General features: G+C 41.8%; 1 protein-coding gene across 14 annotated transcripts in view; it reads left to right on the forward strand.

Annotated features, from left to right (window-relative positions):
• TENM2 (teneurin transmembrane protein 2) overlaps positions 1-16695 on the forward strand; it is a 683800-nt gene that overhangs the window by 296772 nt on the left and 370333 nt on the right. Inside the window, exon 1 of one of the 14 annotated variants that reach the window (XM_054842036.1) lies at positions 15385-15587. The exons of the other annotated variants lie outside the window; for them this stretch is intronic. Within the exon in view, the coding sequence (XP_054698011.1) occupies positions 15542-15587 (46 nt within the window). The 5' untranslated portion in view covers positions 15385-15541. Of the gene's footprint in view, positions 1-15384; positions 15588-16695 lie in introns of those variants that run through there. 14 annotated transcript variants of the gene reach the window in all.

Consider the following 16695-nt stretch of genomic DNA (forward strand, 5'->3'; position numbering starts at 1 on the left):
AAATGATTTCTTTCAGATCAATTTATTTGTCTATGTTTCTTCTACTTCTAGGTTTTGATTTATGTACGCTTGAAAAAATGGGGTTTTGGTTTGCTTTGCTTTTGTTAGTCCCATAGCACATAAAAAGCATGTGTGAATATGAGATATTTTGCTCTGGGAATAGTCAGTAGCTTTGTAGACGAGTGAGATTGGAAGTACTGAGGATGTGACATACTTCACCTCTGGGGAGACAAGAAATGTGTCACCCATGCCACTACAGCCCTTCAGGGAGCATCTTATGTTGCTCATTCACGGTGTAGTTTTGGATTTAGTTTCAAAGCAGGAAGAGCATTGTATAAAAATATTGCAATAACGCACTGAATTTCATTAGTTATTAATAGAAAACTTTTAAGTGCCCCAAAAGGAATCTCTGTGGGCTTCCATGTCAGGATGATATTTTCAGAGAGACAGCAATTGAACATTGAGAACATACGGGCACATAGTCTATGGAAATCATTCACTTAAATGTCACTTTTATCTTAGATTTGTCATCTAATTTTAATATGTTGAATGCCATGAATATGTTTAATTGTAGTTTGCCTTACAGTAAGTTGTATTTCTTACCGTTGCAGCCAAAATACATACATGTTTATTAGAGTTTTGGGGTGGTTTAAAGCTAGTTGTTTTATTTTTGCTTCGAAAAATATTCTATGTGTATGACAGGCTGCAGAAACCATTTTAGGGGTTTGAGGAGTTTAGAAACAACTTTACTCTAGTAAAGACTTAATTGCAGTGAGGTAAATGGTGCTAGTATCAGAGAAAGAAAAATGAGAGCTTTTAAGATCATGTTGTAAAGTAGCGCACATTGCTAGAGCCCTACTGAGTTCAGAGGAGCGTAGAGCATTTTAGGATTTTGGCACGTGGGGATGGAAATACCCCAACCCACCTGAGCACCACCAGCCAGCAGTACCCTCCGTTTTGTCAGAAGCCTTCTGTCAGAGGGACAGCTGTGGTACCTCTCCTGTAGTCATCTTACGGTTTTTGTGAAACTTTTAGGAATTTCAGACCCTTGAGACTATCCGACTAAATATTTCAGACCCTTGAGATTCACACAAATTTGTGTGTACCTATCCGACTAAATATTTCAAGGAAGGACTGACATAGAAGCAGATTTTCTCAGAGATAGAGTAAAAATGTACCGATGTTAATGTTTGACTTCTAAAGCCATCGGTCTTCATTACAGAAACGAGAATGTCCTTCTCCCTCTTTATTATTGCTATTGTGTCTGTTCTTTAAGAGTCATAAAATACTTTGAATGTATGATAATTTCCAAGTGTTGATATTTTTCGGTGCAACGGACAAGCTGAAGCATGAGCATTGCCTTTTCTGGGCAGAGGTAGATGGCTATAATCTTTAGTAAAGGTGACAATAATTGTTACAGCCTCAGGGCTATACTGAAAGTCCACCATAGGAGCAAGAAGTTGTAGGTATTAAGGCTTTTTTCTACCCTGCTTAATAAAAAGAAACCCATGCTTTTGTTTGATATGCTAATAGCAGTCCCTTTTTGTTTGTTAGGGAAATCCTTATGATGTTGAAGCTTCGTTCTGATCTGCCATGGCCATAAGCTAATCAATGGAAGGTTGATCCTAATACCCCATGATGCGAGCACTGCCAGTCAGTCCCCGTAGAGCGAAGGGTCACTGGAAGTCTCCGGCTTATCAGTGCCAAGCCATACGTGCCTCTGTCCTGGGCCGCTGCTCTCACCCTGTCTCGTCTCTTACTCTCCCCTCAGAAGCCTTAGTTGCAGCTTCCTCTTCGCACCCCTCCCTCTGCTGCCGAAGGTACTACTGGCCAAAGGCAGGTAGCTGGCTTTTCTGGAACGCCTCTGGGAAGTGGATGGGGGGGGGCGTTGCCCAACTGGACACTGAGAACATCGTTCCTAACTGCAGCTCAACACTCACCGTTACCTACAGCTGGATTACATGTGTCCCGAGCAGTGAGCTCCACCTAAGAGGTGTAGATATATATTTTCACCGGTCGGCTGCCTATAAGCACCAGGACGGGCTGTATAGGATGTGCTATCCTTTAGCCACTGGCAGGCCAATCAATGGAATTTTTTTTGTTGACTTCAAAATTGTTAGGAAATACTATTTCAGCTAGGGTAAAAACCATGCCAACAGTAAAGCCCAAGAACCCCCAGTGTTTAGGAGTGTGGGCAATGGACCTGCAGGCATAGGTGCAAAAAATCTGTAGAGTAAGAAAATTATTTTCAAGTGCTTTTTCCCTTAAAATGGGTTCTTGGCTTTCCCTTTATGTATCTCTTCCTTTTTTTTTTTTTTTTTTTTCTTAAATGAATACTGTTCTGAAGAAGCAGATTTTGGGAGCATTGTGCTGGGAACAAAAGGATTCTTTCAAAGACTTGTTGCTCAATCTTGTTTACAGGATTTTTCTTTTCCTGGGGCCTTCTAAAGTCTTCTCAATTATTCGCTTCCTTAATGTATTCATATTTGCTGGAATAAAACCTCACTCTATTTTGAGGAGGACCGTACCAAGTGCAATGGTTCCCAGTCTTTTCTGGGTGAAACATTACCTGAGAAAACCGGCAATGACCTTTCTTTCCCCAGATCTCTTCCGGTGTCCTCCCGTTCTCACCAGGACTCCTGCTACTTTCCTCCCTTCTTGCTCTGTCTCAGCATTGCTGCCGCTGCTTTCTGCTGGGCTCTGCTCGGACTCCTGCTGCTTTCTCCTTGACCTCACCGGTGCTGCTGCCGCCCAACAGCAGAGCTAGCAAGTCACAGTGCGAAGTCTAAGTGATCCAGGCTGACTCTAAATGGGGCTTTTTAGGGTATTTCAGAACTGTGCTTGCCAACATAGTTTCCTTCCAGCGTTTCCTTTTCTCACAGAGTTTCCACGTGTTACGGCTTTTACCGCGCCTTTCCTGTCAGGAACCCGTAATGTCATACAAACATCATGCCTTGGCGGTTAAGGAACAATTGCACTTGTGCATGTAGCATTAGTAATAATTATGATCATAATCATCTTTGGGAATACATTAACATTGTTTTCTTACATATGTATTAGGTTAACACTTAGCTAAATAATCATAATTAGCAACTAGAACATTTTGTGTAAACATCAGTTATTAAACCCTTAAATGGGTCCTATGAGGTATCATTACCACCATTATATAAACAGAAAAAATTGACCACATCAAAGATAATTGTTTTTCCCAAGTTCCAGGAGTGAATCACAAACCGAGATGTGATTTGATCTCCAAAGCTCTATTTCAGTCATGGATTTTGCATGCTTCTACACACTGACTCCCAGGAGTTGAATGTAACTTGTCCAAACAATAAAAATATTGTTTACATTCTATTTTCTAGTCATCACACAAGAAATAAGTTGTCAGTAGTAGCCCTGTGGTTTTCTGGGGGTCCCTATTGCAAATAAAAAAATATTTTTTGTATTTGGGATGACTTCTATAAATGTTTCAGTAGTTGTAACCTTAGGTGGTGTTTTCCACTTTGAAATAAAATTACTGAAGCAAGATATTACCTGAAAAATGAAAAGCTATGTTAGAATGCTGTTGAAAGTTACCCCAAATGGCACAGAAATGTCATACATAGTTGATTATAATCATGCTTCTGTGTAGAATGTTATTTTTTGTATATTGCTATGGTCTGTTTATAACCATTAAGAAGGGAATTATGCATAGTAATGTGTCTAGATTCCAAGGAAGTTATTTGGCCTGTACATTATAATTTTTATTTGTTGTTTGGTTGCAGGACAGCATATGGAGTCATTATCCACTTAATAAACGAAATAGATGCAACCTCCCTTTCCGCTCAGCGAGTGTTGGTATGGGAGTAGGTAGCATCTGTCATCTGTGCAGACAGACCGAGAGGTGGAAGTTCAGTCAGGGCTCTCATTGCTGTTATTTCCAAGAAGGCTTGTTCGGTGGTTTTGTTTTTATTTTACTACCTAGAATAACAATCCTGTCCTAGGAACGTGTAGGCGATGCAATGGCAAGCTCTGTTTGCACTGGTAAAGAGAGCACACTCCTGTCCCTTATGGCCCGTGTACGTAAGGCTGATCAGCGTGCAATGGATGGTGTGTAGCGTGTTTACGATCTGGGATGTGCATATGCAAACGCAGGAAAGGTACAACTGAGGAAATAGGTTCAGTGCACTTTGAGGCCATAAGGGAACTGGCCCGAGGTAAGATTCCAAGTAGGTGCTTTGCTTAAAGACTGAAACAGTCAAATATTGAGTGAGGTCTTTGTAGCCAGAGGAAAAACATTTCCATGTTTGCATACTGTGCGTTGGAATACGTACTGATTCTGCGTGTCCCTGTCTCCCTCTGTTGTTCAATTTCCTACTCTTTTTTTGAGTGTTTTTAAATGGTTTTTTTTAGCCTTGCTGAATTGTAATCAAGTGGCTAACAGGGCAACTAAATTTTAATAAGGTTTTATTTGATTATAACTTAATTTAAAGCTTTCAGTTCTGACGGGACTCATGGAGAAGGTAATTCTTTTCCTTCAGCAGCGGTGTAGTTAAACATTCACTGGAATCCTGTGTTTAAGATTGTTAAGCTAAAGTGAAAACTATACACCTTAATTGTTCACATTACTAGCAGCTATCAGTTGTGCTAATTTTGGTTTTTATGCGTGAGCAAAGCCCACAGTCTATACCTGGCTTTCTAAGAAAATAAAAGATCTGTTTCTTCAGGCACCTACAGCATCAGCCTTGTCACGCTGATGACTGTGGCTAGACAGAATTGCCATTAGCGTTAGCCCTTTGGCATCTCTTTTTGATCAGCGAGCCCCACCGAGCTGCTCAGGTATTCCTCGCACATCGCAGCCACAACTGGTATCCAAAGGATCTCCCTGCTCTCTTCTTTCTGGAGCTTTTTCTCCGCTCAGGCATTGTCAGTTCTGGTTTCTATCAATTGCCGCTCTTCCCTCTCCTAACCTTTCCTTAGAGGGGCCGTCCTGCGAGGTGCTCACAGTTCCGCTGGCTTTCAGGCCCAAACCCTTCCTTGCTGGTACCCAGACGTTTCTGGAGCTCCTCTGACGAACTCCCGTGCCAGGCAGTCGCCCCAGAAGTTCCTGGGCTTTTCCGAGCCACCTTCTCGTGGCACGGGACGTTCATTTTTTCCTGCTCCAAAGAAAATCTCGGTGCTGGAACCCCCTTCGGGTGGGTGTTAAAGGCGGGGGCGGTGCGCTGGGACACCCCCTCACCGCTCGCTTTCCTGCCCGCAGCGGGGCAAGGGTGCCGATGCCGGGGCCGCCGGAGGGGAGCCCCGCAGGTGCCACCTGGCAGGAGGCTGCGGCCGCCCCCGCCTCCCCTCGGCTCGCGCCCAACCGCCGCCCGCGCGCCCAACCGCCGCACTGGGCCGAGCCCCGCCCGGGCGCGCCCGCGGGCGGGGCAGGGTGGGGCGGAGGCGTCGGGGGCGCTCCCGTTTCTCCTGCCCCCCCCACCACAGAGCGAGGCCAGCTTGGCCCGCGGCGGAGCGGCAGCTGGCGCCGAGCGAAGGGGAAGGCGAAGGCAGCGCACGGGGGGGCTCCCGCCCTGCCCGCAGGTGTGTGCTTCGTCTTACGGGCTGGGCGCCGCCCGCCCGCGGCTTCGCGGAGGGGCTGCCCGGAGAGGGGGGGGGGTGTCCGGGCGTTGCTGAGGGGAGCCCCCGCTCCCGCAGCAGGACCGTGTCGGGGGCTCCGCGGGGCTTTTCCCCCGGTGTCGTAGCCGTGGTGCCGCCGCTCCGGGAGGGTGAGTGCGGGGGGGCCGGGGCTGGGCCACCGCGCTGCTGGGCGGGGAGCGGAGGGCGGCGGCGCTCTGGCCGGGCGGTGGCCGTGACCGGCAGCTCCTGCCTCACCGAGGGTTGGGGAGCCAGGCTGGTCTGTATCTAAGTCCGAGTTAAAAAGAACAACCATCATACCAACACCCCTCCAAAGAACCTCAGACAAAAAAAAAACCCACCCCACAAACAAAGCACAACTCAGGATTTATTTCTTCTTTTTTTTTATCCTTTCTTTTCTTTCTGTTTAACGAGATACTGAATTCAGCCGAGTGGCAAAGCGCCCGGGGCAGGAGGGGCGGTGGGGCTGCCGGGGGCTTCCCGGGACGGCCGGTCGCGGCTGGGGCTGGTGGGAACAGTGCGTGAGCTTTGGTCTCTCTTGCCTGAGCACCTTTATCCGGAGAGACTCCGTCTTAAAAGAGTTTCAGCGTTCCCGCGAGCGCTGTGTTAGAGCTGAACGTATCTGGAGTGAAACCTCCGGCCTCCCAGCCCTCTCTATAGATGCCACCTGTGCAGCTGTGTTGAACTTAAATTCCGTTGTGACGGTTTGGGGGGCAAAGCATTGTGTTTGTAGCTGAATAGCTGGAGCGCTAGCACCCTCCTTACTCGCTGTTTTGGTAAATATCGGGCGTCATAACAACGCCTGTGAGTGCATTATGGACGTGGTGATTAACGCAGCTCTGGTTTGGGCGGCTCAGTCGCTCCGTTAGCCTTACCCGTAGCGGTAAGTTACGCCGCTCCGTCTCGGCAAGAAGAGGCTGCTCAGTGTGACACAGCGGGTTGCTGCGGTGCCCGCCCGCCCCCGGAGCTGCTCTGGGGGGTGAGGCAAGGCGGTGCTGTTCCCCGGCCGGGGCGGCGGTTGGGCGCGCGGGCGGCGGTTGGGCGCGAGCAGCCTGCTGCCGGGCGGCACCTGCGGCGCGGGGCGGGGGCCGCTCGTTCCCCTCGGGGGGGCTGGTATCGGCAGGGCCCAGCGCCGGCCGCTCCCCCAGCGCCTTTGGAGCTACCGGAGCGTGGCACCTCGCCCCGCAAGCGCGGGGTTTGAATTGACTTCAACACCGCATGTAAGAGAAGTGCGTGTGTGCCTTTAGCGTCAGGTGGCTTGTCCTGGACTAACGTTTTCTTCCTGCTACCTTTATGGTAAACGTTTCTTTTGTCTTGTGAGCTTTAAACATCAGCAGATGTTGAAAGGGCTTCAATAATACCCTTTCGTTGCTCTTAGAGGACTTTTTGACAGGCATAAGGAAATGTTTCTGTTCTGGTGAATACCAGAAAAGGCAGTGGAACTACTTAGGCCTTGAGTCAGACATTGTGTATGGTGATAGAATGGGTTGGGTAATTCTTAGCAAACTGCGAAGCGGTTTTTTAAGTGAATTTCACAGTACTATATGTTTCTTCACACTTTTTTTTTCTTTGTCATGAACGTGTATCGGTTGATGTCAGTTAATGCTCTGTGAATTTGGCAAACAGAAAATCAGAGTTGAGACAAAAACTAAGTGATACAATAGAGATAAACGGGTCAACGGAATGTTTAAAACATCCTTTATGACTTACGCATTGCATGGCTACAGTCATAGCCTTTATAGTAAAAAAAAAATTCACAGTAGCACAATATTACTTTATTATAGTTACTTTGAAACCTTAATCAGCAGAAAATCTATCATGAATAAGGAGTAAGGTTATATATAATTCCATCAGGGATGTAAACTTTTTCCCATTGAGGTTCAATAAGCACAGTTTTAATGGACAAAAATGGAGTATTTGGGGGGGTAAAAAAGCTTAAAAAGTTCTAGAAATTATTTTTTTTTTACACATTGATACCTCTTCCTGATCTCTTCGACAGTAGTTTTTTAAGTATTCTTACAAACCAGCTCTATGTTCTCTTCATAGATAGGGGAAGTGTACTGAGTCACAGAGAGGGGAAGTGTATTTTAAAAAAGCCTTAAAAAAAAGAAGCCAGGAGGTTCAGGGAAAGAGGACGTGGAGGTTATTGAACAATTTGAGCATTTCTCAGTTAGTCTCTGGTGGGTTTTTTCCCATGATTCCCATGACTCCTTAAATGTCATGCTTTTGGTGTTGTGCATTAAGACGAGCACTTCCCAGGAAATGTGTGTGGTGACTCCATCATGTTGTATAGCGTAGTTCATATCTATTCCTGGTGGCTTCCAGAGCGTTTTTTTAGGTATTCAGCATCTGAAATTGTACCATTTTATTCCAGATTTCGCAAGTAAGAATCAGATTATTGTAAAAGAGAGTTGGCTGATAAGTAAAGTTTTGAATCGCTTCTGTGATTGTCACAGGAGAGAGAATGTCAAAAAATGACAATGGCTGTAATAAATTGGTTGGCTGAAAAATATTAACAGTAAAAAATAGTTAACACTTTTTTTTTTATTAACTACTCTCTTTGTCAGAAACTGTTTACTGGAAAGCTTTTGCTCTAATGTCTCTGACTTCATAAAGTTGAAGAACACTTCAAATAACAGCCACATAGTTCACCAGTGCTTTCAGTCAGCTGAAATGACACAGTCTCAATTGAGTTTCCATGGAGTCAAGATCTGTATATTCTGAAGAAAAAAAGATACAGGGAAAAAATTTAAATGTTATTGTCAAATTTTGTTTATTATGGATATTTTTAAGAGAATGAACATACCTAAAATGCCCCATCTTGCTATTTGTAATGCGATCTGGTTGCATTTCAGAACTGTGCAACAGTTGTCTTAAAACAAAAACTAAAATGTGCATTTAAATATTTTTTGTTTTAATCATTTCTAATGTAACATCATCTTTGCTTTTTATAGAACTTTTAATATACATATGCTTTTTTGAAAATTTCTGTAACTTTTTAACAATTTACTTAAAATACTATGTCTTAAAGTTCTCAAGAGTCAATCATGTCAAGTTCTTGCTGTTCTCAACATTCTAATCAGTACTTTACATTTACCAAATTTTTTTTTAGTCTTTTGCTTTGCTATGCCTTCTCTGTTAGTGGTGTGACAGGGATGAAGACAGGAACAGCTGTTCTGGTTCATACCAAAGGTTCATCATAACCAATATCCTATGTCTGATGAGAGCTGATGGTGTGCCAAGAAACGTGTTTTAAGGGTGCTTTTATATACCATGTCAAGGTTTCTTGGTGGAATTTTACTCTCTATTCTGAACCACAACAGATGCATAGTAAACCAGACTTTCTTGAAACTACCCACCCTTTTTCTTATCTACTTGTTTGCTTGAGTCATAGTATAGATACAGCATGAAACTGTTTAATAAAAAACCCTCTTGACTCATGTTATAAGTAGGACTCCGCACATATGCAGGCAGCACGTAGGTATTGGTTTTTATATACTGTTGTTACGGCATTGCTTGTATAGCAGTCTTGCCAGTGTTTCTTACACAGAATCATAGAATGGTTTGGGTTGGAAGGGACCTTAAAGATCGTTGAGTTCCAACCCCCTGCTACGGGCACATCATCGCTACTGTGGTAACTGTTGGTGTAAAGTTAACTGTTCATCCTGGGTTGGTTTTAAATGTGCAGAAATGGAAGTCTTTGTAATTCTTTAGGGGTCTTTCAGCTGATGTACTCGACTTAGAGGGCAGTTTTGTTTCATAAGTGACATTTTAGGTGTTCTATTATAGTATATGACAATTCCCCTTGATCATTACATGAAACAATTTAAAGCATCTAATGAATTGTCAGGTGTTACTAGTCGTAAGACCTAATACTGTAAGACCTTTGCACTATAAATGTGAAAACTGCAGTTTTGGTGCAAGAATTGTGGATCAGGACATGAGTAAACAGGAGCAAGTGTTAAAAAGTAAGACCTTTGTCCTTGTTTTCCATTTCCTCTACTGTGCCCTGTATTAGAGATGGAGAGCCATTTTTCTATTTTCATCTTGGAACTGTTGTCTTTAATAACTTTCCCCTTTCTCCACTTAAGGAGGCCTTCCCCATTTAGAAGAGTTTTAGGCATCCTTGGCACATGGCACAGGTCAAGCTCAGGTCCAGGCAAGTCACCAGGTCTTTGGACCCTGGCATAACAACAAATAATTTAAGGAGGTTACTGGATTTGGTTCTGTGCTTCCACATTATCAAGGAAATACGCTTGTGCCTAGATCAGCTCAGAAATAAGCATGTTTTGCCTCAGTTATTAGGGAATGCCAGCAGTAGCCTTTTAATTTATTGGCATCCTTCATCTTTTTGGCATCTGTATCATAGGTGTAGCAAAGCAATGTATGTAGGATCTGGAACTGAATTCACTGCAGAGATAGTCTCAGAATAGAAGCCAGCCTGAATATAGGTCAAGTTAGTGCACAGGAAACCAACACATCTTCAAAGCTGTGGCTCAGAGAAGTACTGAATGCTCACGGGTATACTTAAGGCATGAATGTTGCATATTAATTCAGAGGACTGGGCAGTAAAACTAGGCTTTATTCAGTTTTTGAGTGTGTTGCCCAGTACTCTAAAATAAATTGTACACTCTGTGAAGCTATGTACTCTATTGACTCAGTGTAGATTTGTACTTCATGTAGAGAACTTAAATTATCTAGTAGTGAAGAAAGTCCTTTACGAGCCATACAGCTCTCTCCTGGAAGTTGCCTTTGTCTCTGCAAGCAGAACATATCTATACAATGTGAAGGAGCTCTCGGCCCATGTTAGGAAGAAATCATGGCAGGCAAACATGTGCATCCTAGGTACGTTATTCTTTCCATCCCTAATGTTAATTGAGGCACAGGAGGTTCACATGAACTGGCTGCCAGTTAGGCACAGATGAAGGTAATTGGTTTACTGCTGTTTTTAAAAATTCAAATCACCTGTGGGAGATACTTCAGGAATTCTTTGACGGACAGATGACAGTCTTAAAAGGCCTTAGCTTGTGTGACTGTATTCAGAGCTACAGTTGGAGCAAAAATTCTAAACAGAAACGTACCAAGCAGACAGTAGTACAAGTTGGTGCCACAGAAGTCTGAATTTTGAAATGTCTTTTTAATGCATAGTCCTCTATGGTTTTACAAGTAAATATAGTGGGGGGAGGGAGGAATTACATGTCCTTTGAAATTAGTATTCCCAAAGAACCAGGAACATACTGATTATCTCCTATTTTAGTTCTGTTAAGCAAAATGTACAAGAGTACTGATTTCCATTCATTCATGAAATGACTGATTTCATAATATATTAACACTTATGAAATAGAGAAAACTAAAAATTAACTATATAAACAAATAACAACTTAGGTATTAGTTATTATCACTTACAGAGTTGACGATGATAAGAATCAAAGTTTATTTTCAGTAGCCGTTAAGAAATCTGTATGACTCAGAGCCAAATAACAAGCTGCTTCTGCTGAAGAAGGTTCTGCTGGTATTTTCTCTTTGTTTCCTTTGTATGACGCTTGGCTGTTTCTTCTGTCGTGTAACACCAGCAGTCATAGATAAATTTGTTCAGCCATGCATAGAGTGAGTAAGGTTGTAGTGTTTGGATCAAATGGAGGTCATAAACAATTTTAATTTATAATGATGCTATCACATGTATTCAGTTACGCTCAAAAAGCAGTATTTAGGTGGTTTTATAATTCATACCAGCAACAGCATCACATGTTTTTTTTCACCCTGCCAGGATGTTACACGTCACGCTTGTGCAAGATCTTTAACTTGTGCCTCTCACCAGTAAAATTATGTCTGATCGTGATACTTCTTTTACCACACCAATTTTATTTCTTGTTGTAAATTGGACTCTGGGAACTTAAATATAGGCAATATAAGACACAAGGGATTTTCTTGTACGCTCTGCCTCTGTTCTAGCCCTTGTGCCACTCAGCTGTATTTCCTCTGAGCCGTGAACAGATTGCAGTCTACGGAATGGTGGTTGGAGAGGGATGAAGGGCCTCACAGTGCCGTTCTACTTTTACAGTGGTTATGGTGTAAAAGAAAGCTCCAAAGGTATTATTGAAACAAGATGTGTGTGGAAAAAGGTGGTATATTTTATTAAACCAGCTGATATAACTGAAAGCCAAAAAATATAGATGCTTTCAGACACTGTCTTTGGGTCTGAAACACAAGAAACAAAACCAAAAGGTTGGAAAAATTATTTCTGTGTTCATGCCATCCAACTAGATAATTGGCAGAGAAAAACTTTGCTAGATGTAAAATGCAGAAAGATATTGGTAAGAGAAAGTGGTCATTAGCTCTTTTGCGTAGCCAGAGGGTTTCATTTAGCTCCAAAGGATGCGTAGTCAATGAGTGTTTGTGACCAGTAGTCCCTTTAATAGGTGTGAGTACTTTTGTAGTCTTTTGCCACTTTATTTCCCCATCATTTGCTGTCATGATACTCCGTGTTCTAGATAACCATGTTGATGCATTTTCCTTGCAGGGGGTTGTGGGGAGGGGGATTCAGCATCACTGAAAAAATGCAATGTGTTGAATGTTCTTCACTGTTGTGTTACTATGCAAGTTTGAAGTCACAGACATAGAGTATGCATTTGCATGCAGGCTAATGAAATCCTAGACCTCAAACAGAAGAATGATCCAGACTTCTAGTAGAATAGAGAAGTAAGGGATCAAGAGGGTTTCTGTGATTAAACTTGACTTGCTTCCACAGGTAAGATTGAGGGAAAGCTTTGATTAGTTGTTTTCTCTGTAATGGTGAAAGTATAAAAAATGGGCTGGAAATCAGTTAGTTATATCTCTGCACAAATTGACATTACGTATACATTTCATTGTGTATTTATTTTGTAATGTTCTATGGTGTGGCGCCCGTATGCTACTGGAGTACTGCTTGAGGAAGCTGAAGTGGAAGCACGTTTAACAGCAGTAAAATACAATTTTTGCATTCATGTTAGTCAAAGACCTAGCCTGTCTTATGGAAAGGTGGCCGATTTATAGAAAAACTTACTTCTGTAGGAGAATAACTTGCTTTGCTCACTGGAGCTGTCAGGACTCCAGCAGTTCAGTGTCCAAACATTTTTGTTCAAACACAAGGTCAGTTCTTGTCGAAAAGAATTTATTTAGTATAGTATGTAAGCTTATGCTTAGTTTTAGCCACACAATCTTGTATCTTTCACAAAAACAAACAAACTGCATGCATGTTTTCAAGTGTTTTGTTGACCTTGGATGTAAATACAGGGGTTTGATTGCATTGTGAATTTGTAGATAAGCCTGTGAGAATGAATAAATACTTGTAGAAGTATGTATATATGTGTTTGCATTTTTTGAAAATTGTTGTCATGAATATAATCTAGTACATTGTACGATATGTGGAAACTGCTTATCAAGCCTTCCATGAGAAAAGCAATTTACCAATAAGGGTGAGAAAATACAAAATAAATTGGGCAATAGACAGGAAAGATCTCTTCCCTAATTGTTACTGTTCCTCATTTTAAGTGTGACCAGGCATGTGCCTGTGAACACATGGTTCTCTCTCTTTCCTTGTCCCCCCAAATCTTCAGGTGGTATATATTTCCTTCATGTCTGGAAGAGAAAACAGGAGGCTTTTCAAGCAGCTACACTGCTTTGATTTGATTCCTTACACCAACAGAGCAAGGAGAAATACTTGATGTAAACCATCACACAAAATGCTCCTTTGCTAGGTCAGGCTAATGCTGTATTGATACACATACAGAGAGAGGTTTGAAAGCCCAGTGTTCTCATGAATGCTTTTCTCCTTATGGTAAATTTTACTCTAAGACCATGTGATGAAGGTTGCTCAAGAAGATTAGTGAGAGGCTAATTTTAATGAAACCATATTTAAGTAAGTGTATTGCCAATCCCCGGGGGACAAAAAATAAGAGGTGAAACACTGAAGCAATCACAAATTTAGCAATAAGTGTGGGCTTTGGGACAGTTTGCAAGCTTAAAGAGTTGTTTTTCAAATTTTACTTTACAAATATGAAAACTGGATTCCATCTGCCCAGAGCTTAATATAACGGTTTATAGTGAGATTCTGGAGTTTAACATTTGTAGAAAAACATCAGTTCTTGTAAAATTTGTGGTACAATGATATGTAAGTACTCAGTGTTGAAATTGGCCGCTGATTCCCTGATAATCATTCATGAACTTATCTTCATAACCTCCTCTCTGGAACTGGGAAATCCTTACAAAAGAGGATACAGAGTTGTTTTAAACTAGCAAGGTACCTTAAGACACAGCTGCCTGAACGTAGCAGTAGGTGACTTGCATAAGTGAGCACAGGAGTATGCTATACAGTTGAGATCCAGATTTCTAGAATGTCATGTCACTGCCATGGTCCTTCCTTCTCCCTGTTAGAGTTGAGACGCTAAGATCCAAGGGGAGGCCCAAATAGGATGCTGCAACAGAGAAAATGTATGGTTTTTTTCAGGTTTGTTTATATTTCTGCTGCCCTCTTAACCTCACATCTCCGTGTAATAGCCAAGGCTGATTGTGGACATGTGTTGGCTCTGCAGACAAGTAGTATGCCTTTTGGCCAGTTGGCTAAAAGCCTATTTGTCTTTACCTTAAAAAAGTAAAAGGTATAAACGAAGCAAGTTACAGAAGCTGTCCTAGTGTTCAAAATGGTATACGTAGTTAGAAAAAAACCCACCAACCAACCAAAAACCCCAACAACTTCCCCCCCCACACACACCACCTCCATCTTGCACGAAAATGAACCCTACTTGTATGAGGACTTAGTGTGTGGACCTTTTCTAAATGAGTAGGAACTCATCATTAAATCTGAAATTTTAAATTTATTTTTTAGCTTCTAATCACTTTTTTAAAAATTTGAAATCTGCTAATATTACTGATGGATTCCTTTAAAAATATTTGGTTTGAGTCACGTTATTTATTCTCCTACTACTTAGTGCAACTTCCTATAGAAATAACAAGATAAATAGAAGAAAGTGTCTGTAATACCTCTTTTTTTTAAAAAAAAAACCCCACAGATTTATCAATGCTAATATGTTTTGTTGCTATGAAAACTCGGTTATCAACATTAAACATTTGTTCAGTCATTTGTTTATCAGTGGCAGTTTGTTAGTAGTTATAAGTAGAATTCCATCTGCCAGTTAAACTATATTGTAAATTGCTGTAGAAATTAGCAGCTCCTGGTTTTTGGGGGTGGGGGGAGGCGTCTTTCCTAATGAATATAGGAACTTAATTGCACAGAAATGCATCTCTAGAAGGTGGTTGAGGGGAATCTCAGGTATACTGCACACAAGTATGCCAATCAGGCGAAAACAGGCACACATTGTGATTATCTCAGTTTTCAAACCTGGAAGAGACAAGAATGTGTTGCTAAATGAGAGAGGCAGTATGTCATGCTCACTGAGATAAAAACAGAAGCTGCCAGACACTTTGGCTTTATTCTGTGAATTCTTTGCTTCAAAACTCTCCTACCTTTTCTTCATGCTTATTTTCCCTCACATTCTCATTCTTTCTCTTTCTCTCATTGCTGTCTCGATCTCTCTTTTATTGTTCTCTCCCTCTTTTCCCGTCTTTGATGCACATACGTTGTCACATTTCATTGACTCTCCCCTCTTCTCTGTTCTTACACTTACGCCTAGTGGTGCTTTAGCCAGAGCTTGCAGCCTCTCAGGCGAGTTTTAGTCATGTGTGAAGCTCAGTTTGATCGAGCGCTCCTTTTCTGCCTTTTCACTCTTGCAAAAGATTAAAAGGTGGCGTCACATCGCTCCCCTGCTCTTTCCCGCAGGAGGGACTTAAAAGGGACAACAAAAACTAATCACTTTCAATAAGCGTTTTCTTGCAAAAAAGGGACTTAGCTGTGCAATTTGAGGCTGGTGGTGAGGATTGGGAAGGCTAGAGGATGCTTCATACTGCTAACAAGGGAAGGAAGCCTTCAACTGAGGCAGGTAAGAAGTGCCTGAATCCGAATGTTTTATGGAGTGGCTTGGTCAGGGCGGTAGATTTTCAGCGTTTTGTAACTGAGGCAAGCAACTGCAGCAAGAGGCAGCATCGGTGTTGTATCAGATTCCTTTTGTTTAAGATGTAAAGTATGTGCTATAAATTGAATTAGAAATGGGTTTGTGAGGATGCTGTATTCACACTGAATGATTGTTTTTTCCCCCTTTTCTCTGAGTATCAAAACAAATCAGGGAACCAGCTTTTGTGAAAGCTGGACTTTGCTTAAGGTTAAATTCAGTGCTTAAATCTCGGTGTAAGAAAAGCTTTTGAGTCTTACAACCCTCGAGGAGCTTGGCATTCTGCAATTTGGTTGCAACAGCTGAACTAAAAATTAATTGTACTTATTTACTATTTATTTAGCAAGGTAAAATCTAGCATTGAGTTTAGGTCTATGTGAATGTGGTTTGTTTGCCTGGCATTTCATCGGATGAATAGCTATATACCCTTTTAGGCATACTGTAAAACCTATTTTGTGTTTATGTTTTGTAAATTGAGATTAAGTAGCATCCTGAATGAAATACGTGACTAAAACTCATAAACTGCATCTGTGTTTAGTAAAGCAATCACCAAATTAGAATAATGGATTTATGTCAGTTGTCAAATGGAGTTAACTCTGAAAGTGCTGTCCACAAGTGCACTTGGATTACAATAAAGGGCTTTCTGTTTAACAGTTATTGAGAGGAGCTAATTTATCAGGCAAAGCCTATGAACTCAAGTCTCGTGATGATATAAAATTATATAGCTTTAAGTGTGTGTGGTTTTGGGAAACATGCCCTTTTATTCTCTATAAAAATACATTGAGGCTCTATAGGGATTCCAAAGGCAAAAATAATTTTAATTACTTCTAAAATGTTACATGCCAATAAGTGCTTTTTATTCACAACTGGAATATTTAGCTATTGGGACTTCTGTTTTTGGTCTTCGCTGGCTTAGGTGCCTTTTTTTCTCTCCCTACGTTTCTGCGCTTACATTTTACAGTTGCTCTCTGTATGAGCAAACTAAGACTCTAAATAGAAGGAAGGGATTCTGAGCAGCAGTGGTGTTCTGAATTTCATT

The sequence above is a fragment of the Grus americana genome, chromosome 14, assembly GCF_028858705.1.
Source record: "Grus americana isolate bGruAme1 chromosome 14, bGruAme1.mat, whole genome shotgun sequence".
Taxonomy (NCBI): Eukaryota; Metazoa; Chordata; class Aves; order Gruiformes; family Gruidae; genus Grus; species Grus americana.